We start from the raw sequence: 16,305 nt of genomic DNA on the forward strand, positions 1-16,305 counted from the left end.
TCATCAGAAAGAGCCTGACTGTCGTTGAAGCTCCCTGTCGATGATGATGATGGAAAAACCTCTGTATCGGAGTGTGTAACATGGATGACATTCAAAAAACAAGGTCGGTGGTTATGTGTGAGTGTGAATCGAATTCGGGTGCGGATGATTTTTTGTTCTCGATTTTTTGAAGAAAATTGTGAAATTACAAGGGAGGGCATGGAGTCACGGAGAAGGACTCCATTCTTTCAAATGTCCTAAATAGTCAATAAAACACCAATGCAATGCATCACAATGAAAAAATCTATTCCATTGGAGTACTTTGGGTATAGAGTCTTCCAATTTCGCCTTCCGTAGTGACGTATAGAAAGTGATCCTGCTGTAGGGTGCTTTTGGAATCACCATCATGCAACGATAAATTAAGGTGTTGATCGAATTGTCCTCTAACAATATTCTTCACAGATCCACTAAAGGATTTACAGCATGATTGAACCAGTAATTCGTATTGGGTGCCTTTTTCTGCTTCAACCAAGCGGTGATTATCAACTGAAGCGTTCGATGGGTGCAAGCGTGTCTTTTCCAAGTCCAAATGAATACCCTTCACTTCCTTGTTCAACAAGTCAATGTAATAATAGAGATGATTGTTCTCAAATTGGTTCCAATGGGAACAAATGGTCTTATCTTCCTCTTTGATTTTATATTCACTGGCAAGTTTTCTTTGACCCCTTCGTTCTTGTTGAGTAAGGGAAAGTACTTTCAAATCACCGTCAACATAATCTGATATCACAATTTTGTGCTGTTGATTATGGGTGCGTGATGGAATGAATACACACGACAGTGGTAACATGTTCGTGTTGGTACGATCCATGAGTAACAACTCTTCCATTTTTCTGCAATCTGTTCCAAATCTTAATAATCGAATACCACTGTTCAAGCTACACAGGGTAAGATACACATCTGAGCCATCCATGACAATATCTACCGTATTCATAACAAAGTGCAAAGATCTAAATATTGGACTAGCTCTATTGAAATACTTGGAGTAAACAGGATAGGTGAGACTGCTTTCTTTGGCATAATCTAACAGCTCGTATCGATCCACAAACTTAAATTTCATCTTTTCTCCGTTCTTTTCTAGCTTGACCAAATGTATCATGTTGTTGTACAACAAACAAAACCGTCCATCATCATCCAAGGAGTGTATCTTTGCAAATGTTGATTCGTCATGGAATGGAACAGGATGTTCTCCAATTATTGTAGATTTCAATTTTGTCATGTTCGAAGATAAAAGGCAGATCCAAGCCACAGACAATGCCACTGCTCCAGTATCCTCTTCGACAGTGCAAGAATGTGAAAAAGTGGTTAGGCAAACAAGTAGAATGTACTCTTCACCATCAATGCGTGTTGCACATACATCTAATATGGAATGGCTGGTTGTACTAATGTCCTTTTCAGACACAACCCATTTCTCAGGCATGTATTTGCCAATTTCAATAACTTTGTCTTGATAAAATTGGCTTTCTGTGTCATCATCGAGCACACATTGAAATAGAAGAGCATTCAAACTTTCGTCTACTAAGGACCGTTCCAATCCCACAACAACATATTTGCTTGATCTTTCTAAATATATACTTTTTAAGGGCTCAATAATACTATTGGACTCTTGCATTTGTTTTTCCAGGTTCATGGACCTCCATCTTAGCTTTTTGTCTGCTGACACTTCACAAAATTGAATTGCTCCACCCTCAGGTTGTTCCATGAGTAAAGCAACACAATTACCAAATTGAGAAGTTACAACATTTGAAATGTCAATACTTCTTCCAGCATAGCGCTTTTGGTTGCATTCAGTAAAGAACACAGTTTTAAGGACTCTACGTCCATCAATTGCAATTTGTTCTCTGTCTTGAACAATCATCAAATCACGATTGCTCATACAATAAATAACATCTTCAGAATTTTCTGTTGTAACCCTTCTCAGCTTTACGGAGCTTTCTCCAACTTTAAAGCGGTGCTCTTCAAGCTGTGATAGAAATATTGGATCAACAATGCAGGAGCCATCAGAAAATCCTAACACAATACATGACATGATAGAATTCGAAATTGCCAAGCAAGATCTAATAGTTTCATGATATTTCTGTATGGATAGTGAGAGGAACGAATAACTAATAGATGACGTTCAACAAACCTTTTCCATAATGATGCTCCAAGAGTCTACATCAATAATATACACAGAATTCACAATCCAAAAAGCAACTATCAAGTAAGTCTTTCCTTCATGGTTGAAGCTTGAAATTGTGGAAATCTGGTTCTCTAGAGAATTGGTTGACACCTCAACCACTGAGAGCGGCTTTGATTTTATCTCAAATGTTGTGATTTCGTTTCTTCTTGAAACAAATATCTAGAGATTTGTTGAATAACATTGTTGAATAAAGCAAATGAATAGCAAACCTACCCGTCCATTTGGCTCAATTTCTGCAAATAAATACTTTTCTCCATCATTATGTCTTTTGAACAATACATGAACATTTTGGGTGTTAAACTGAATTTCACAGAGAGCAATCTCATCCTCCCAAATTGCAACAAAAAAGAGAGATACGGGATTTCTCTTAAATTCCTTTAAGGCAAGTAACTTTTTAGCTCCATTCATTGCATTAAACGAAATTGGGCTCATATCTTTTGTAGAGAAAAATGTAGTACAGTTATCATATGAGAAGCACAAAATCGAGTGATCTTTCAAAGGAAGACTGATATCGATGGTTAGTTTGCATGACTACTGGAAATTCGTAAACTTACACAATGATTTCAGGAGAGCCCTCAATAATGGATCCTTGAGTTATGGGCATAAATGGGATTAATCTACTTCCCATTTGGCAAACGCTAAACCTAGCGGCTCCCCTTACATATTGACAATATTGATTGTGAGAGCCAGAGAAGGAAGTACAAGCTAGCCTTGAGTCTCTTGATCCTTTAAAATTGTGAAAATGGCTATGGGTGATTGTTCCCAAGCATGGTAGCTGTTCTTCATCGATATTGCTTCCAATACTGTCGTAATAATTTCGCACGTGAGCTGTAATATCGTTGTGTTTCAATATTGATAGCTCTATCCATTTCGTTTGAGTATTTTCATAGGGTGAGCTAATGAATATTTTGTAATTGTTTTGGCCACAATGAAATGCAAGTAATTCTCCCACTTGCTGCTTGGGTATTACAGCCTTCTTGTTTGTGATCTTAGCCTTTTTCACATCTGCTGCAATGGAGTGCTCCAAAGTAAGAAAAAGGACCACAACGCTTCCGTCACTATAAAGACAACACAGAGTTTTTGAGAGTTCAAAAGTACAGGCCCCACATTTTTTTCTTTGTTCCTCTAATAATACAACATGACATGGACAAACTAAGCTATTGACATTTGCCATGTCGACTTGACAATCGGTCAATAATCCATTTCTACAGTAATATGAGAAGCCGTAGGAACTCATGATTAGCACTCCATACTTTTCTTGAGTTACCAAGATCGAAGGCCATGAAATATCTACTTACATTGTCTGAAAACAAGCATGTTGTAGTAGGATGAATGTTATAAACAGAGAAAGGCCCATTGGCAGCCTTTAGGAAAGCCTCAGCGCTAAACACTCTGGAAGACGCAGTTTTACCCAAAGAGCATGTCAGTTCTAACACAAATGTTCCTAGAAATGTATGAGGTACAGCCGGCAATGAATAGTTAGAGTCATCATGTTCTCCAACAAACTCTTGTAAAAGACCAACAATCTCTATTGTTTCTTCACTAAGGTAGCTTTTTAGAAAACTCAAGTCCACAATTTTAAACAAAGCTTTGGAACTAAATGACGACTGAGGTCGAATTTCAAAAATTTTGTTCTCTACCAAAGTAGGGAACGCATTGCTTGCTTCAAATTTAAAGTAATAAACGTATTGATTATATATCGACAAGATCACTTCAGAGTAGTTTTGTTTTTTCCTCGAACATGAAATTGGAAAAACAGTCCTCTTGTATTTTCAAAAATTCGAATTCAATTCATGAATCCATTATTGGAATTCACTTACAGTTGCTTCCTCAATTTTCTTTTCAAATTCTCTAGCATCTACTTTGTCAGAAATGTAACTAGCGAGAGAAAGACTTCCCTCATGCAAAATGGAAATCCCTTCTCTGTTCTCTATTTTTACAAGGTACCACATTAAATCATTGTCAATGACTAGCAAGTAATTGACTGCAATATTTTCGAGCTCAATGACTACAAGTTTCATAATTCTCTTAACGCCATCGAATGTAATCATGACATTTTCAAATGTATCTTCATCAGGTACAAATCGAAAAAAATGTAATTTGTTTCCCTAAATTACGAATTTCAAACATTGAATAAAGATCGGACAATGTCGGAAAACACACCTTAGACTCTACTGCATACACGAAATTGTTTTCAAAAAATCGACCACAACATGATGATGTAACAGATTGATCCTCCACCAATGGTTGAATTTCCATCCTCCTGATTTCAAACCAATGTTCTCTGTTGTATTCCGATATGAAATGTATGTACGCAAAAACCGATCCTGTCTTTGTATTTTTTTGTAAAGGTGTTGAACTCCACAAAGAAAAAATGCAAAGACTTCAACCATGCAAGCATTTGTATTCTAGTAGTAGTAGCAGAAGTATTTGGCTTCTTTTCTCGGCAGTGCAGACTACACAACAATTTTACTATTCGTGGCATCATCAGCATCAATACAATCATGCTGAGTATCATTGTCTTCTCGGAAAAGTGTCTGCAAAATTTAGGACGAGTTTTAATATCGGAAACATTCGACAAGGAAAATCTAGAGAAGAAAAACTAACAAATAACAAAGATGAAAATTCAATCACTCATGATTTATTTTCCGAAACTATTTATGCAATGGCAAGCGGATTTTCTTCAAGTTGTGCCGTTTCTGTAATTCGAGTGAGTGGTTCAAGAGCAATGGAAGTAGTTAAACGAATGACAAGACTAGACTCAAAACAATTGGAGACAAGAAGAGCCTATTATTGCTCTCTGTATGATCCAGTGTCCAAAAATTCTAGTAACATTGCTTTGAATGCTGTACCTATTGATAAGATTTTATTATTGTTTTTTAAAGGGCCAAATAGTTTTACAGGAGAAGATGTTATTGAAATACACTGTCATGGAAGTAAGGCTGTGATTTCGCATATCATGAAAGCTCTTGGTACGGAAGGAATTGGTTTTAGACCAGCTGATCCTGGTGAATTTACTAAAAGAGCATTTCTGAATAGAAAAATGGATTTGACAGAAGTGGAAGGGCTTAGTGATTTGATACATGCTCAAACAGAGCAACAACGAGTACAAGCGCTTAAACAACTGAATGGTGAGCTAAGTCATGTTGTGACAAATTGGAAAAGAGAAATGTTGAATTGTGTGGCCCACGTCACTGCATTTATCGATTTTGGAGATGACAACGGTCTTGAAGAATCAGTCATATATAGAGAACGAATATTACCCTCTGTCAAGAAATTGGCATCTGAGCTTAAATATTATTTAGATATTTCTAAAAACAGACTCGGCGAAAGACTGAGAGAGGGACGAGGAATACGTTGCGCCTTACTTGGAGCTCCCAATGCAGGCAAGTCTTCACTACTAAATGTATTAGCAGAACAAGACATTGCAATAGTGAGCGATCATGCTGGAACCACTCGGGATGTGGTTGAAGTTCAACTTGATTTAAAGGGTTGGCCTGTGACCATTGCAGATACAGCTGGGCTCAGAGAGCATACAGACATTTCATCAGACACAGAAGTAGGCAAGCATCAATTAATAGAAATTGAAGGTATGAAAAGAGCCATTAAAAAGGCACGAGAGGCAGATATTGTCATTATTGTTCTAGATTCTGAAAATTATGCAGTGACACCGCAAGAAATGTTTGAATTTTGCATGCGAAAACTTTCAGAGTATGATTTACCTGATTCCTCTGATTCCTCGCACACACCACGGACGTCAAACCATGCACAGAAAATATTTTTGGTTCAAAACAAGATTGACTCGAGGAATAGCTCAGCACAACACATGCTTCAAAAGATCTTGGACATTCCGTTATTCGCAATTTCTTGCAAAACCAAAGAGGGAGTGGATCAGTTCATTGATCATCTATGTAAAACAGTAGAAAACATTTTCACTGGAAAAGATGACCAATTCTTTTCAAAAGACATTGGCCACCAACAAGCAGAACATGCTCTCTTAATAACCAGAGAACGACACCGAGCTTCCTTTTCCAAAACGTTGGCATGTCTTGAGAGAGCTCTTCAAGAGAATGATCAAATAGAGATTGCTGCTGAACACATTCGTCAAGCACACAAAGCTCTTTGCGAGGTTACAGGAGATGTTGATTTTGAGGAAATTTTGGATGTTGTTTTTAAGGAGTTTTGTATTGGAAAATGAACGTTGAGAACCTCGATGCTAGTTCTCAATGTTGATCAGTCTTGACCTTTTTAATTTATCAATCAATATAATACACTTTCATGATATTATTATTGTACATTAATCTATTTTCTTTACATCAAATTAATCACCGAAACCTATGCCATCTCGTCGATAAAAAGTTTTAGTTTGGCCCTTTCGAGTTGCCAACAGATGGTCGTCGGAACGTTTTCCTTCCAAGAATCTCTTCTCAATGATCCATCCGATTTCTTGAGAGCTTGAAACAGGAAAGGTGTTCTTCTTCGTAGGAGACTCCTCTCTTCTTGATTTCAAATAACTTGCTCGTCCACCTCCTTCCTTCGAGACTCCTTCATACAATAACTTCCTTTGAGGTGACATGTCTCTCAATTTCTTGGTCTTCTCTTTCTCGGCATGGGCCTGAATTGATTTTAATAACATTTCCTTCTCTTCCGTAATCTTTTCAGGATGATACTTTTGTTGCCATTGTTTCCGAATAGATTCTTCTTTTTCAATGCTCTCTTGCCAGTGCTTGGAGAGAAAATTAGATCGGGCTGGTGCTGACCCTTTCTTTCCCTCAGTCATATTTTTTGTTGCAACCTAAACATCCAAAGCGAACAAACTTTCTCTGAAGGCTGTTTCATTGATTTATCTCTGTAAATATTATTTCATTAAGGACAGACAGGTCTTGAGAGGGAAGTGTCCAAGCAAATTGAGGGAGGTGTTGTGGATGAAGATGTACTCGGGCAACAATCTCGGCTTTGCACTCGGTAAATTATTTTAGATCTCTACAGGAACAAGTCCATCTTAATGGCATTGTTCCAATCTATTTATTTCCAGCTCCATGAAGCATTGTTGGTGGTTTGTTGTTGAGGAATACGTTGAGTGAAAAAGTCTGAATATTGAGGGGAGTACAAGCTTGGAGGAATTGGAGCAGACTCGTTGGCCATCGGTGTCGGATTGACAAATTTTGAATATCCCCAGTCAGCAGAGGTTTGAGATGCTTCACTTGTGTTGTTATTTTGGCTTGCAAATGTAATATTTACATTGGGAAGTAAGGCTCTAAAACTGTTCTGAAGATCAGCATTGTTGAAAACTTGAGGGTTTTGCTCTGGTTGGCTATTGTTTGTTTGTTTGGCACCTCCAAAGAATCTACTGCTCTGATGGCTTGATGGATTTGAGAGGTATGAAGGGACAGATTGCATGCTCCACATATCTGTGTTCATTGGGAAATGCTGTGCTTGTGGTGGTTGCATTTGTGGAGGTTGTGGAGTAAATTGTTGTTGTTGTTGTGTATCTTTTGTCTCTGCTGTTGTTTGATTAAAGAATCTCGAAGATGTGCGTTTTGTGTCTGCAAAGGAAGACATTGTCCAAGAATTATCAAAATATTGCTGGTAGTAAGGGTCATATCCTTGGAATGAAGCAAATAACTGTTGTACCTGTTGAGGATATCCAAAGTATTGTTGTTGTTGTTGTTGTTGTTGAGGCTGTGGTTGAGATATCTGGGTAAATGAGAAAGCTTGAGTAGGATCAGTAGAGAATGGGTTCTTAATGTTTGTTGATACATTCGCTGGAGAGCTTGATTCAACTAAAGACAATAATTTTGATCTTCCAATGCTAGAGGTCACTGCATCGGATGGAGGGTTAGGCTCAATTCCCAACATTTCCAAGGTAGGGTGTGTCTCAATAACAGAGTCATCCAATCCTTCTAGTTCAGATTTAGGCTGTATCTCTTCATTAATTTGTGTGCTCTCAATGATAGCTTGATTCTCTGTTGTGACCTCTTCCATACTATGGTCTGTGCTAGATCTGCCACTTGATGCTGCATCGGTGGTGACATTGTTTTGTGTATCTTGATTATTAGTGGTTGAGCTTGTGGCTGCTGTATCTGAACCTTCTGCTTCCTTAGCTTTGGTTGACTTGTTCTTGTTTTTGTTCTTATTCTTACTGCTCTTTTTGTTCTTATTTGTATTCTTTTTCTTACTCTTTGTTATATTCGTAGCTATATTACTTAACGAAGATAATGAAGCTGGAAGAGGGCTATTTGATGTCGTCGTAGAGGAAGAGGCTGTAGCAGTAACTGGTAAAACTGGTTGTTGACCCCAGCGAGCTGTCTTTGGAAGAATTGACTCTTTGCTATTGTCAATAACCTTTGTTGTAATGTTAGCATATTCAGTTTGAACCTCATGATCGTCGTCCACTTCCTCATCATCATCATCACCGCCGTAATAATAATCGTCAATAGTGTGATCATGGTAAGGATCATGTCTTCGACTGTTGCTTCCTGAAGCAGAGCCGTTTGCTCGTGATGATCTCGCTAATTGTACTCCTCCCCCAGCATTCACTATTGTCTCTTCAGCATATTCTTCATCTTCGTCATCTTGTATGTCATCGTCGTCCTCTGTTATTTGGTCATCGTCAATGCCATCATCATCGTCATAATGGCGAATTCCGCTATTACTTCTGCTATGAGAAGCTCCGATAGATGACTCCGATTCATCATTTGACTCATCATCCTCAGGTTCTCTATTAGAGTTAGGATACTTCCAGAAATGTTTTTCTATTGGCTGAGAATCATCATCTGGAGGGTAAAATTGAGACATCTTCTCTAAATTATGTGGAACTGGCAGGCCATTTCTTAATACAATTTCGTCCTTATTGAAAGTATCCTCGTCATTTCCATATTCATGCAGATACATACAGTCGGGATTGGTACAGGCAATACCTTTCAAAAAATATGCACAGTACTTTGTTGTTCCAAAAGATGCGCGAAGTTGTTTGCCATCAAGATAGGTCTTATCCACAGCTCTTATGGCTTTATATGCATCCTCCTTCCGAACATAGGTTATATAAGCACTAACTGTAGGAGTTCTATTCGGTGCTATGTGTGATGAATTGTGTAAATTACTCTTGTTGATGACTACTTTCTTAATTTTACCATATTTTGCGAAATTGTCTGTATGTTTTAACCAATCGTGTTTAGCAACGGAGAGTGTTAAACCAACAACATATACTAAATTACGCTGTATCACCCTGACGTTAGCTAGTTGTTTTCTGTTGATGTGTGGTTTTTTCTTTTTCTCCTTTTGTTTCTTCTCTTGTTGGATTAATTCTGGATCTGGTGGAGTAAATTCAATATTTGATTTTTCGTATTCTCTTCTACATGCTGGGCAACGTTTACTGGAGTTGTCTATCTTGTTCCAGCACCACGAACATATTTTAAATCCGCAGGGACAAGGTTGAAAATGTTTATCTGTGATATCCAAATCTTCACAGCAAATTGGACAAGTTGTGTCTTCATCGCTACTATAATCACTCATGATGATGTATTATTTTGTTGTTGATGTATATTTTAAAAATGAAATAGTTGTTGTTTGTGATGGTAATGTTGTATGAGAAAATTACTTGTTGTTGTTGATATCAACGGAAAAGCAAGGCTTCAGTGATGATGGAACAGTGATTTGTGGTTAGCGCGTGAGTAACAATACTGTGTGTGGTTAACGACAAAGTTGCCGCAAGAAATTTTTTTTTGGTGTAAAAAATCCCTCGTCCCGCTATTGGAGAACAAAAATTTATTTGCGGATTTTGTTTGTTGTTCAGAGCTGAAAGCAAAATGATATCAAGAAAGGCTTTTAGCTTTTTAAGAAATATCTCTTTGTTAAAACAAAAGACAATCTAGAAAATCTTGCTGTTAAATCAAAAGACAATATCGAATCCCGTTACTTCATGGCTGACGGCGAATTCTCAAATCAGTCTGCCGAGCTGTGTAAAAAACTTAGCTCACAAAACATATGTTTAAAATGTTTACGAGATAAGTCCTTGTCCAGCTTCTTCAGACAACTTGTCTCCACGAACAAGTAAGCGTTTTCATTCAAACAATCTTTTTGAAGGCCATCAGTCACGAGTGCAAATCCAAAAAGCCAAACATTTTTTATTGTAAACTACTGCTCAACCAATCATTATTTTTAGATATTGTATTCGTGCCAAGTTCTTTCAGCAAGGATGCAATTTAAAAACGCATTCGACACTCAAAATTGCACCAACGACAAGGATGAAAAATTTCTCAAACATCACCACCTACTCATTTTCGATATCACTCTCTCCTAAACTCGTTTTGTTCAAGTAGCTGACTTTTCATAACACCCAACATTGAATCTCAAATAACCGTAATCATTCAATCCATTACATCCTGTAATCAACATTATTTTCATTAATTTTCCAATTTCATTATTATCACAAAATGTACACTTCTGCTGAATCCGCAACTCCTGATTTCAAGTTCTTTGACGAGCATTCTCCATTTGAATTTGAAAGCCTCTTTGCTCCAACCGAAGGTCTCTTGATGAAGGAAGGAATTACTCCTTCTTTCGATGCTTCTTTGCAAACTCCAAAGAAGATGTTCCCTTCTGCGGTAGGACTCACCATCAACACTCAAGCCAACATGTTTGTTGGTCCTCAAGCTAAGCTTGTTTCTGCTGCTGTTTCTTCTTCCGTTGTGGAGAATGTTGAATCTGCCTTTGAGGCTTTGCTTGCTGATTCCTTCCTTCCTACTGAAGAGTTGTTGAACCAATTCTGTGCTCATGAAGACGCTGCTCAAAACCATCATGATGATAGCAGCACCTCTCAAGACTCTTTCGAAGAGGAGGACAGCAACGATGAAGAAGAGGACTTGAAATCAAGAAAGAAGATTGTTGCCAAAAGAAAGGATTCTAAAAAGAAGGAACACTCTTCTGTTGCTGCTGTTACTCAACATGCCACCAGTTCTGCTGATCGTGTGTGGTCTACTGTTTATGCTGATCCTTCTGTTGATTTGAGCTCTGTGATTGTCATGATCAAGACCAGAAGGGATAAACCATCCGAGTACCTCCCTGAAAAGATGTATTCTTCTCTAAAGTATGAGATTATTCAAAAGGCAAAGGGAGGTCTTTTGAAGAATGTACCTTTGCTCTTGTGCCGTGCTAATGTGGTCGATGCAACTACCTTTGAGGAAATTAAAAAGAAGAAGCCTGTATTGAAGGGTAGTATTGAATCTGCATTGACCAAAGAACCAACCAACAAGAATGCTGATGAGTTTGAGTGCAAGATGAAGGTCCAATTTGATTTCTCCTATCACCAAGATAAGAGATTGGTCGCTCTTGAATTGAAATATTACTTGAATGACAAATTGGACCAACCAATTTTGATTAAGAGATCTTGTCCTCTAAAAGTGTATGCACGCAAACCAAATAAGACCAAGAGAAAGAGAGAAGAGGACAAGGAAAAGAAGTTGAAAAAACTTAAGGAAAGTCAAGAGAAGGACTTTCAAGATTTTGCTGGTCAACTTGAGAAATGTTTTGAATTGGCCAACAAATTTGCTGGTGATGAGAAGAAGCGTGCAATGTTTACCATCATGCAAAAATTTGCACATTGCTTTGGATCTGATGCTACTGTGTTTGATGACGTGAACAATCACCAATCAAACACCTCTATCTTCACTGACAGTGCTTCTGAAGGTGAAGATTTCTTTTGAGGAACAATACGTGTTAACCACTACTTGTTCTTCAATCCCTTAACGGAGTTGTAGCTGGCACTCTGCCTCTCAATTCTGTCTTCCTTCTTGTAGAAGAAGGAAACCCCTTGACTCCAAACGAACCATTCTTTGACCTACTGTGTTGTTGTGTTTGTTATCTTGTGCTTTTTGATATCGTATTGCGAGGATTTCATCGTGATCTTTGCAACGTCGTTTTTTTCTAACTCGGTAAGTTAATAAGGTGGCGTATTTCTTTTAAAAAGGTACGTTGTAGATTCCCTGTATACAAGGTAAGTTTCTTTGAATTGGGCTGGCTTGTCCTTTCATGAGTTGTGCAAGGTAAGTTACTTGCAAACGTTTGTGCAACAATAAATTCCATTCTTTCAAACAACACTTTCTTGTTCTCATCTCTCATGATAGTCACAAAAGAAGAATCAGCAAGCGAAGGAACATACGAGTGACAAGCGTTGGAAATATTTACTAAAAGTCCATCCATTCTTTAAGGTAAGGGCAACCTTTGGGATTAATGTCACCGTTTTCTGTACATTGATCAAAAACAGGGCATGTGGAGCAAGGAATATCCACAAATGCATTTTCCGTAGACACGCTCGACAATGCAACTCGGTACAGTGGTTTGTCTCCAGTGTGACTCACGTCAATTACTTTTTCTATAAAACCATCATAAACTAGAGTATCAATTATTTGCTGCATGTCTTCCACTCCCAAATCAACGTGATCAATGATTGCCATAGATTTAATGTGTTCTAGCACTTCATGAACTCGCTTCGGTTTCTTTTCAAGGTAATTGATAGTTTCTGTTCGAAGCTTGTCAATGAGCTCTGAATGAAACTTTCCATCGACATACCAAATTCCTCCAGTTATCTCTCTACTAGGTTCAATATGAGCAGCAATATACACAATTTGAGTTCCTTTCTTTTGAGTAATATCTGAAATTTTTCTAATTAATTGTTTTGATTCAAGTGTTTTCAAAATCTTTTCTAAATCCTTTTCATTCTTCTTAGCTTTCTTTGCAATTGTCTTTTTCCAAATACCTTTGTTTCCAGCACTCTCCACTATTTGATAAATACCTATTTGTTCGTCGGTCAAGCCTTTAAATTTTACAGATTCTTCTTTTGAAACATAATGAAAGATCATATTCTTTCCATATTTAAAATGTCGAATTCGTCCTTTTTTATGCAGCTCATTTATACTTTCCATGAATACCAATTGATCGGGAAACTTTTCTTTTAAAATGACATCGGTCAGACCCTCCTCGCATTGCTTTAATTCTTCAAGAATTTGTTTCATGTAATTTGGTAGTAATTTTCGTTGTTCATCCGTCATTGGTTTCCGAACGGGTTGTGCTGAATCAATGAGTGTTGATGCTGATGGTGTCGACCCCGATGATGAAGCTTTTGCTGCTGATGGGACGGATGTTCTTTTCATTTTTTTTTTGAGTGAAATTGTGATTCAATTCTTTCAATCGTCGTTTTTGTTCATGCAGTTTTTTGAAAAAAGTTGAGTGCCTCAGAAAATTATTTATTATCATATTCATTCAAGGTAAAGAACGATTGCGTGCCTGATAAGTGTTGTGAAAAATGGGATTGAAGAGAATGGAAAATAATTTCAGCAATTTTGTCATATCCTTCAGGTGTGAAAAGAAGGTCATCACTCCAGTACTTTTGAATGTCTTGAGGTGTTGAACTCAAATAATAGAATGGAGTGGTGATATCTACATAAATTAATCTTTTTGAGTTTTTTCTATTCAACATTGAGTTAAATTCATTGACATGGTGTTGAATCATTTCATTGGTTTCAACTTTTTTGGAGAGAATGTTCATGTTGACATCTTTTTTTGATGATGGAATTGAACATATAGCAACCCAAGAAACACTTGGTTGTTGTAAACATTGTTCACTCATGTCCTTAATAGTATTGACAATTGTTTCACTTGTCAGATTCGTATCTAAATCATAGGTTCCTGTCATTATTATAACTCCTACATAGTCCTGTATCGGTAGTGCATATATCCTTCTGGTATGTTATCATATCCTTGTCTTGAATGTAAACATTGATCTTCGTAAATATTTTGTAACTGCAAAAATCGTAACAATCGTTGTGTAAGAGAAAAAGTTGTCTCTTCAACTCTTCCAAATTCATAGACTTTGCATTTTGGGAGAGTTTTAAATTTTTCATTAATCAACGTAGTTAATGCAACTGAGAAGGGATGAAATCGTATTTCAGAGTTAGTTCCCATATTGGATCGGTAACATCCTTTACAGATAGAATCACCGATGGCTAGTATCGGAAATATAACATCATGATCAAAGTTCACCTTGTTGGGATCTAATTCCGTACGCTGAGAAAAACTAAAATCTGTGTTACTACTATTGGAATTGGACAACGAATGGTGTGAATTTCCCATGATGACGATGATGAAGATTGCGAGTGAACGGAGGCAATTTTTTGTCACAGACCCAACTGCTTATTCGAACACGACAAGTTGTCGTGCATACAGGGAGAGCTCCTTATTTGACTTTTTTCTTAATTCTTAAGCCATGCGTAAGGTGAACAACCTTTACGTCCCTATCATTGGTTGCATTTTCCATCAAAAAATTGTTGTCTTTCAAGCCCAATTGTGAGAATCAATTGATCCCTCATCATGCTGATGCTGATGAAAAAACGGAAAAATTTATTTGAATTATTATTGCTTCCTCATCGCAACACTCTCCGAAGCTATGGCCTCTTCTTGCCTGGTCTTCGTTACCCAACAACCTCCTACCTTTGTTTGAAGCTTGTTAAAAACAAATACGCCAATTTGGTCAGTACTTCTTTCGGAGCAAAAGAAAACAAGCCTTGTTGGGTACTACTTGATTACTTGGCACCATCATCGGGCTTCATCACCACTAGTAACAACAACAACAAGAATAATATTCGGTATTTTACAAGCAAGATGGCTTCGAATGACCCTGTCGGAACTAGTACTGTAATAGTGCAACGAGTGAATGAAAACAACATTTCCGAAAAGGAGTACATCGGTTCTTTTTGGAAAACACAATTACCTCAACAATTAATGAAAGGCATTTGGGACACAGAGAAGGACTTTTCAAGAATACCGTATCATCTCATTGATAACATGTATCATTCAGAAAGTGGATTATACAGCGAAGGCTGCTGGCACAATTTCGTGATGGGACTCAATTTATGCCAAATGATTGAACAACAAGAACACGAGGAAGAGGTTACTAAATTTTGTAAGGAGCATGCATTGGAGGAAAAACTTGCTCGATTGTCTCAATCTGTTTTCGCTTTGAATTTTGATAGGGATCAACACTTGTTTTTTCAGAGACAACCCTCAGGAATTTGGCAATCAGCTGATGAAAGTGAAATGCAAGAGAGAAAGGAATTTTGGAAAACTAACAAGGATGAAAAGAAGCTCATCAGTAATGCAATGGGGTTGATGTTTTACAGTACAATTTCAAAACATGGAAAATTTTTGCCACAAGACTTGGATTTGAACAAATTTTGTGAGAGCATCATGAGTCACTTTTATGACAAGGCAAAACAGTTATGGAAAACAAAGATTAGTTCAGTAGAAGGATATGAGGTTGAGACACAACATTACCGACTCGTAGACCATGCAATGCTGTTCTTGGCATTCTCAACGTTTGTTTCGCATCCATCTGTGGAACCTAACCTTAAGGAGAGACTATTGCAAGCTATCGATCATATTTTAGAGATTATTCTTAAACGATTCAACGTTGAAAATTTCACAGAGCGTATTACTTATTTAGATGCTGATTTGACACGTCATTCCAAGAGATTTTTGTGGCAAGATTGTTGGCTAGTGCTAGCTCTAATCAAGTCAGGAAAATGCATTGAACAGCTTCCATCCATGGTGCAAGAGTTATACAATGAATATGTCGATATTGAGACTGGATTTTTATTCAGTGAAGCCATTGGAGCTGTCTCTGATCCAACCACTGTTAAAACAAAGACCGTGAACGACAAGGTGAGGAAATTTTCTCCAATCACAGGTCAAATGTACATAAGTTTCATCAACGACAATGCTCTCTTTTTACTAATACTGAAATGTAGAGAGACCTACTGTTTTGATAATGACAGCATTTTACAATTAGACTCTCTTTTCAAAAAGTTTGAGGAATCATTTCATAGATACATTGAGCAATCCAAGGTTAAAAAAGGCATCTCTGATATGGGTGCCCAAAGATTACTCATCTCAGATTATCTGATCAGAGAGGGTTTATGGGCAAATAGTGAGACTCTATTTTCATTACTTTCACCATGCTCCTTTTTCTCACATCATAAATAATATTGCAGTACTGTTCAAACGAGCTTCTTTGATATTGAACGACGTGACTA

The 16,305-nt window shown here is 37.4% G+C and overlaps 8 protein-coding genes across 8 annotated transcripts; 3 read left to right on the forward strand and 5 right to left on the reverse strand.

The window, feature by feature from the left end:
• Nucleotides 1–283: 283 nt before the first annotated feature.
• On the reverse strand, nt 284–4,477 carry C9374_011384 (uncharacterized protein; the record flags this gene model as incomplete). Its single annotated transcript, XM_044687033.1, has 7 exons — nt 284–2,113; nt 2,165–2,377; nt 2,432–2,723; nt 2,773–3,470; nt 3,517–3,981; nt 4,039–4,326; nt 4,382–4,477. 7 exons carry the CDS (start codon nt 4,475–4,477, stop codon nt 284–286), a joined length of 3,882 nt encoding a protein of 1,293 aa, XP_044554553.1.
• Nucleotides 4,478–4,592: 115 nt separating this feature from the next.
• Nucleotides 4,593–6,416, forward strand: C9374_011385 (uncharacterized protein; the record flags this gene model as incomplete). Its single annotated transcript, XM_044687034.1, has 1 exon — nt 4,593–6,416. The coding sequence occupies one exon, from the start codon at nt 4,593–4,595 to the stop codon at nt 6,414–6,416; it is 1,824 nt and encodes a 607-aa protein (XP_044554554.1).
• Nucleotides 6,417–6,539: 123 nt separating this feature from the next.
• Nucleotides 6,540–6,998, reverse strand: C9374_011386 (uncharacterized protein; the record flags this gene model as incomplete). The annotated part of the gene is made up of 1 exon (XM_044687035.1): nt 6,540–6,998. One exon carries the CDS (start codon nt 6,996–6,998, stop codon nt 6,540–6,542), a length of 459 nt encoding a protein of 152 aa, XP_044554555.1.
• A 245-nt stretch (nt 6,999–7,243) lies between these two features.
• On the reverse strand, nt 7,244–9,733 carry C9374_011387 (uncharacterized protein; the record flags this gene model as incomplete). Its single annotated transcript, XM_044687036.1, has 1 exon — nt 7,244–9,733. The coding sequence occupies one exon, from the start codon at nt 9,731–9,733 to the stop codon at nt 7,244–7,246; it is 2,490 nt and encodes an 829-aa protein (XP_044554556.1).
• A 920-nt stretch (nt 9,734–10,653) lies between these two features.
• C9374_011388 (uncharacterized protein) lies at nt 10,654–11,922 on the forward strand (the record flags this gene model as incomplete). The annotated part of the gene is made up of 1 exon (XM_044687037.1): nt 10,654–11,922. One exon carries the CDS (start codon nt 10,654–10,656, stop codon nt 11,920–11,922), a length of 1,269 nt encoding a protein of 422 aa, XP_044554557.1.
• A 480-nt stretch (nt 11,923–12,402) lies between these two features.
• On the reverse strand, nt 12,403–13,368 carry C9374_011389 (uncharacterized protein; the record flags this gene model as incomplete). Its single annotated transcript, XM_044687039.1, has 1 exon — nt 12,403–13,368. One exon carries the CDS (start codon nt 13,366–13,368, stop codon nt 12,403–12,405), a length of 966 nt encoding a protein of 321 aa, XP_044554558.1.
• Nucleotides 13,369–13,457: 89 nt separating this feature from the next.
• On the reverse strand, nt 13,458–14,347 carry C9374_011390 (uncharacterized protein; the record flags this gene model as incomplete). Its single annotated transcript, XM_044687040.1, has 2 exons — nt 13,458–13,872; nt 13,926–14,347. 2 exons carry the CDS (start codon nt 14,345–14,347, stop codon nt 13,458–13,460), a joined length of 837 nt encoding a protein of 278 aa, XP_044554559.1.
• Nucleotides 14,348–14,584: 237 nt separating this feature from the next.
• Nucleotides 14,585–16,255, forward strand: C9374_011391 (uncharacterized protein; the record flags this gene model as incomplete). Its single annotated transcript, XM_044687041.1, has 1 exon — nt 14,585–16,255. One exon carries the CDS (start codon nt 14,585–14,587, stop codon nt 16,253–16,255), a length of 1,671 nt encoding a protein of 556 aa, XP_044554560.1.
• Nucleotides 16,256–16,305: the final 50 nt, after the last annotated feature.

Source organism: Naegleria lovaniensis (assembly GCF_003324165.1).
Source record: "Naegleria lovaniensis strain ATCC 30569 chromosome Unknown tig004, whole genome shotgun sequence".
Taxonomy (NCBI): Eukaryota; Heterolobosea; class Eutetramitea; order Acrasida; family Naegleriidae; genus Naegleria; species Naegleria lovaniensis.